Source organism: Emys orbicularis, chromosome 3 (genome assembly GCF_028017835.1).
Source record: "Emys orbicularis isolate rEmyOrb1 chromosome 3, rEmyOrb1.hap1, whole genome shotgun sequence".
Classification (NCBI taxonomy): domain Eukaryota; kingdom Metazoa; phylum Chordata; order Testudines; family Emydidae; genus Emys; species Emys orbicularis.
Window position 1 is genome coordinate 70797173 of NC_088685.1, and position 6409 is coordinate 70803581.

General features: G+C 42.0%; 1 protein-coding gene across 1 annotated transcript; it reads right to left on the reverse strand.

The window, feature by feature from the left end:
* Positions 1 to 537: 537 nt before the first annotated feature.
* CNR1 (cannabinoid receptor 1) lies at positions 538 to 1959 on the reverse strand. The gene is made up of 2 exons (XM_065401972.1): positions 1874 to 1959; positions 538 to 1798 (listed from the first exon to the last, which is right to left on the reverse strand). The coding sequence occupies exons 1-2, from the start codon at positions 1957 to 1959 to the stop codon at positions 538 to 540; spliced, it is 1347 nt and encodes a 448-aa protein (XP_065258044.1).
* Positions 1960 to 6409: the final 4450 nt, after the last annotated feature.

A 6409-nucleotide genomic window follows, 5' to 3' on the forward strand; every position in this document is an offset into this window, starting at 1 on the left:
AATAAAACAGTATACATTTCACAGGACACAACACATTTTACAGAACCTCTAAAACTTAGTACTGCCGCTTTTTGGAAAGAAATGAAAACTTCTATGACTTATAGACATTTAATACATTTCACAATGGAATGAACATTATGATTACAAGGCTTTCTTATTTGATGACATGGCTTTATGATGTTTTAGTTTTCAATTAGGTTTCACAAGTTTTCAGATTCCCCTCCACTCCATCCCCAGTAACTTCTGAAGGAATTGTTGCTAGTTTGACATTTTCTGTACATTCTGCCAGAGTTTTATACTTTATTATTCAATGAGCACTTTCTTTAATTGAAAACTTTTCTTTTTTAAAATAGTTTGAATCCCTAATTGTTAAACTTGGAGGATTGGCTGATGGCAATGATTCTTAAAACAATCATTGTATAGCTTATTATGACAAACTTAAAAATGTTACAGGTGAGGGAACAAAAGCTTTAGGTCATGTATTTTTTGTTTGTTTTAAACTAACTTCTATTCTCACAATGTTGAGAGGGCTTTGATTTACAATGCCTCTGCAGTTGTGTCTGTGGAGACAGACATGGTCACTTTGGCGATCTTAACTGTGCTCTTAATACAGCTTTCAGCTGCCCTGTGAACATTACCTGCATTGTTAGCATGTTTGTGCTGGCAGTCAGACTCCATACTGTTATCAAGAGGCTGCGTAGTCCCTTCACAGGTTGGAAACATGCTCCGAAAAGCATGTCTCAAGTCCTTGCTTCTTAGAGCATAGATGATGGGATTCACTGTTGAATTCATCAAACAGAGCATGCTACAGAATGCAAAGACAGTCTTGATGAGCTTGTTCATTTTCCCAAAGACATCATACACCATAATTGCAAGTAGAGGGCCCCAGCATATGATTAAAACCACCAGAATAAGGACCAAGGTTTTGGCTAACCTGATGTCCATACGAGTTTGATCAGGTCTAGTAATATGTACTTTACCATCCTCGGTGGTATGAATTATTATGCTTTTTTGAGTGCCACGCTGAATCATTCTAACAGCATGACTATGAGCTTTCCACAATATGTACATATAGGCATATACAATAAACAGCAGGAGTACAGTGGTGACCCCAATCCAGAACATTAGATAGGTCTCATCAATGAGAGGGAAGATGTCTGAACAAACAGAATTGAGTTTTTTGCAGTTCCAGCCGAGCAGAGGAAGAACAGCTATTACGATAGCTATGGTCCACATCACACAGAATGCTACGACAGCCTTTGGCCTGGTAACAATTCTTTTGTAAGCTAGTGGCCTGTGTATAGATATGTACCTGTCTATTGCAGTAAGGAAAAGGCTGCCTACTGAGGCAGTGAATGAGGCTGTAACTCCACCCAACTTGAACAGAAACACATTAGGACTGTCTTTCCGATGGAAAACATGGAAATCAACAAAACTGTAGACGAAAATTACACTGCCCAGGAGGTCAGCCACTGCCAAGCTGCCAATGAAATGGTAGGAAGGCCTGCACCGGAGGCTTCGAGAGTGCAGGATAACACACAGCACTAGAAGGTTCTCCAGAACGGTGAAGGTGCCCAGGGTAAGGGACAGCACTGCAATGGCCAGCTGCTGGGTGGGGTTTAGAATCATAAAGCACTCCATATCCATGAAGTTCTCCCCACATTGTAGATTCTCCTCATTATCCTTGAAAGTGGATAGGGACTTGTTGTAAAAATCTGTAATATTGATCTGATCCGATGGAATGATACTTAATAGGGGATCATCTCCTGCAGTCATTTTTTCTTGGAAAGGATCACCCCTGAAGGAAGATAATGGGAATTTCTGTGGGTAGTATCCTAGTTTGGAGGCCATGTCACTTTTAATATCTTCGTACTGGATATCGTTGGAACCCATGTAAAGAAGATCTGTTGTAATTGTTCGGAAAGTTGTGTCTGCGAGGCCATCTAGGATTGACTTCATAACCCCAGTCTTGTATTATGTAGGATTCAAAGAGACTTGGGAAAAAATACATGTGAGGAAATCCTGGGAAGGGGGAAAAAGATCAAATAATTAAGATAAATGGGGAGATAAAGTTTACAAACAACTTAGCTCAGTCATGTCAAATAACATTCCATCTTTCCTTATACTGAACTATAGGTCTAGCCTTTGTCACCTGCTATAGTCAGAAGAGTTGATCAATTTAGAAGCAAAACATCTGAAATCTATTAAATGGCTACCCACAAGAAAAAAGCTGGAAAATGGGGAAAGATATTGCATAGAAAATTGTTTTCATTTTTCATCAAAATTTTCTGAGCAGCTCCACCAGAAAGATATTACAATTACTCTAGAATTGAACTGAGATGTCTGATTTCAAAGAACCTTGTGGAACAACATTTTCTGACTTTTTCCATTTAGAAACAATTGCCAGTGCAGAGATCACTTTAAAGTGAACAATCATTGTTTGTATTTTGAAAGGTATTGAGGGTGTTGTAAATCTAACTGCAAGGAAAGAACACTGAAGGAGCCTATCAACAGAGACTGATATACAAACATAGATTTCTCTCTTCACCCTGTCCGTATTCCTGTATGTGTGTCTAGCTCTGTGTTGCAGTAATCTGAGCTACATATCAAAGGCCTAGTACGAGGATACTGGATATATAATAATTATTGAAAATTAATTATTAAATTGTTTTATATGCATTTGGAGGATAATGAGCATCCTTATTCTGTTAATTACTTCTGCTAAGTGCACCAAGGAAATTGGTATAGCAGAATGCAAGGGAAAAGTGGTGGTATTCTACTCAAGCTGTGCCCACAATTCCAGAATGTTTCTGATAAAATAAACAGTAGTGAAATAGTCAATATTGACATTTTAATTTGGATCAATAAACTTCAGAGTTAACACCCCATAGAGATGAATAGGGGCAGTTCATTTTTGCTCTAAACCTATCAGGCCTGATTCTCATCTGCACTAAGGCCTCTTTACACTACTCTGGCAGTATAAAAGGACCTTAAATATCTACCTTAAAGCCACTTTATATTGCCAGAGTGGTGTAAAAGGGTCATAGTGCAAGTGAGAAGCAGACCCATTGTTTCTGTTTATATTAAGCCTTAATCAGACATTCAGAAGGTTATATCAGCAACTATAAGTGCTAGAAAATTATTTTGTTTGTTTTGTTTGTGTTAAAATGGAAGCTTAAACTCTGGAGAAACTGATGGGGTCACCAGCAAATTACCGTATATACTTGTTCATAAGCCAAATTTTTTTAGTAAAAAAGGGAAGCACCAGAGAAGGGGGTCGGCTTATGAACGGGTATAGAGAGGGAGAGGTGGGACACAACCCCTCTCCCAAACAGAGGGAGCAAGGAGAGGCAGCACAGTCAGAAGGGAAGAGGCAGGGCCAGAGTCTCTCCGCTTCTGGCCACGCTGCTCTTCCCCCAGCCTCCGAAGCCATGCCGCTTGGCCCCACCCCCCAGAGCAGGCTGTGGCTGTGCCGCCCAGATGCTGGAGCACGCGGCCCAGCCCGCTGGAACATGCTGCGGCTGCGCCGCCTGGTCTGGCCCGCCGGAGCAGGCTGCGGCCGCACTGCCCAGCCTGCCGGAGCAGCTCCAGCCAGGCCAGAGACATGCTCCCCAGATAAGGTGGGAAGGGATGGGAAGGGGAGAGTGTGGGGGTCCCCGGCTAGGGGTGGGGTCATGTGGGGGATGGTTACAGGGGTTACTCCCCTGACCCCCAACTTCTCCTCCCCAAAAAATTTCCTCACCAGTTGCTGTCCCGGCCCATCAGGGTAAGCAGCTGGCGCGCTGGGACACTTTGTTTACTTAGGTTTACCTCCGTGCCTGCAGACGCTCGAGGTAAACAAACCATCTCGGCCCACCAGCGGCTTATCCTCATGGCCCGGGAACCAAAGTTTGCTGACCCCTGAATTATAGGGTCGATTTATGAATGGGTCAGAACATTTTTCCATTTTTACTTATCCATCTTGGGGGGGGGGGGGAAGGGGTCAGCTTATAAACGAACTGGCTTATGATTGAGTATATACGGTACTAGTATTGCATAAAACCACATACTGACTTCACCTGATCAGTTGGTATAGCTGGCTATAAATGTTAGAGAACACACAAGAGATTAGCTGGCAAAATCCAGAGAACCTGACTGCCCCAATCCTTGGAGTAAAGAGAGGAGTTCCACATTTATAAGAAAATACATCTGCTCAGTATTACTGAATATAAAAAAATATATAGTAAAAAGTATTAGTTTCCTCTCTCATGACAACAGAAACATTTCAAAATGGAGGCTATCATCGGTATTTCCAGAAAGAAGCAGAGATTATCTGTCTAGCTAGATATTTATACTGTACTTATGCTTTGGTATCTGAGCACCTATGCTCTTGTCTAAAATCCATTGATATCAATCAGAGGCTTTCCCTCTGACTTCAATGCATTTTGGATAAAGCTCCTAGACAGCTAGCGTTAAAGGTAGGATATAAAGCTATACCTCAAGAGGACACTGCAACATCAATGTTGTAAAAAATGGTGAAAAAGTATATGTAATAACCGGAGAGTCTAATATGTAACAGAATGGCTGTGTGAGTTTTGTCATCGTGTATAGGGTTCATAACGGGCAAAGCAACAAAATCTTCATTATAAAACAGACAGACAGTCTTAAAATGGATTAGGTAATTTAATTCTTACAGTCTGAATGGTGATGAAAGACAACTTTCCTGAAGAACATATTGAAAATGGATTATAATAATCTTACATTTAATGCACTTTTCATCCAGAAGGTACTTTATAAATGTTTATAGTGGATTTTATAGATTGTATACATTATAACAATGATTTTGCTGTCAACTGACTTGTAACCAACTCTAAGGTGAATTGGGCAACTTTCTAACAGAACACAGCTTATAGCAGTATGTGAAAAACACTTCATTAATTTCAAACTACAAAAAAATCAATTAACTCTATACACATATAAAGATGATGGTAGTATTTAAATATTCAAGTGTCTTAGAACTTACTTCTGCCATAGGAAAGACAGCTGTTTTAATCATTAAAGCTATAACTCAATGTCAAGAAGACTGTATTTGAATCAAGACTGCAAATTGTTATGCAACTGAGTACATCTACTAGAAAGACAAATTACTGGGAAGGAGATAGTTTCTGCTAGAGTCACATTAAGTATGTATTTTCTCTTAATGAAGTACGAGCCCTGGTTCAAATCCTACCTTTGTTTAAAATACAAATGAAAAACATGAATTTGTGTGGGCGCATTCAAGGTTTTAGAAGGAGTATGTTACAATACCACTATGTATGCAGACACTAAGCTAACAAGATGGTTAATGGAAGCATGAGAGGCAAATCCTAGGCCTGGTCTACACTAGGAAGTTATGTCGAATTTAGCAGCGTTAAATCGAATTAACCCTGCACCCGTCCACACAACAAAGCTATTTAGTTCGACATAGAGGTCTCTTAAATTTGACTTCTGTACTCCTCCCCAACGAGGGGAGTAGCGCTAAATTCTACATGGCCATGTCGAATTAGGCTAGGTGTGGATGGAAATCGACGCTAATAGCTCCGGGAGCTATCCCACAGTGCACCACTCTCTTGACGCTCTGGACAGCAGTCCGAGCTCGGATGCTCTGACCAGCCACACAGGAAAAGCCCCGCGAAAATTTGAATTCCTTTTCCTGTCTGGGCAGTTTGAATCTCATTTCCTGTTTGGACATCGTGGCGAGCTCAGCAGCACTGGCAACGATGCAGAGGTCTCCAGCAGAGATGACCATGCAATCGCAGAATAGAAAGAGGCCCCCAGCACGGACTGATCGGGAAGTCTTGGATCTGATCGCTGTGTGGGGCGATGAGTCCGTGCTTTCGGAGCTGTGCTCGAAAAGACGGAACGCAAAGATCTACGAGAAGATCTCAAAAGCCATGACAGAGAAAGGATACAGCTGGAATGCAACGCAGTGCCGCGTGAAAATCAAGGAGCTGAGACAAGGCTACCAGAAGACCAAAGAGGCAAACGGACGCTCCGGATCCCAGCCCCAGACATGCCGTTTCTACGAGGCACTGCATTCCATTTTAGGTGCGGCCGCCACCACTACCCCACCACTGACCGTGGACTCTGAGGATGGGATTTTGTCGAGGGCCGCTTCCTCGGAGATGTTAGCGGACGGGGAAGATGAGGAAGGAGATGAGGAGGACGAGGCAGTCGACAGCGCTTACAACGCTGATTTCCCCGACAGCCAGGATCTCTTCATCACCCTCACAGAGATCCCCTACCAACCGTCCCCAGGCGTTAACCCGGAGCCAGAATCAGGGGAAGGATCAGTCGGTAAGTGTTTAAAACATGTAAACATTTATTTTGAACAGAACAGGAATATTAACAATATTAACAATGGGTTTTTCATGATTAGTTTGCCCTAGGC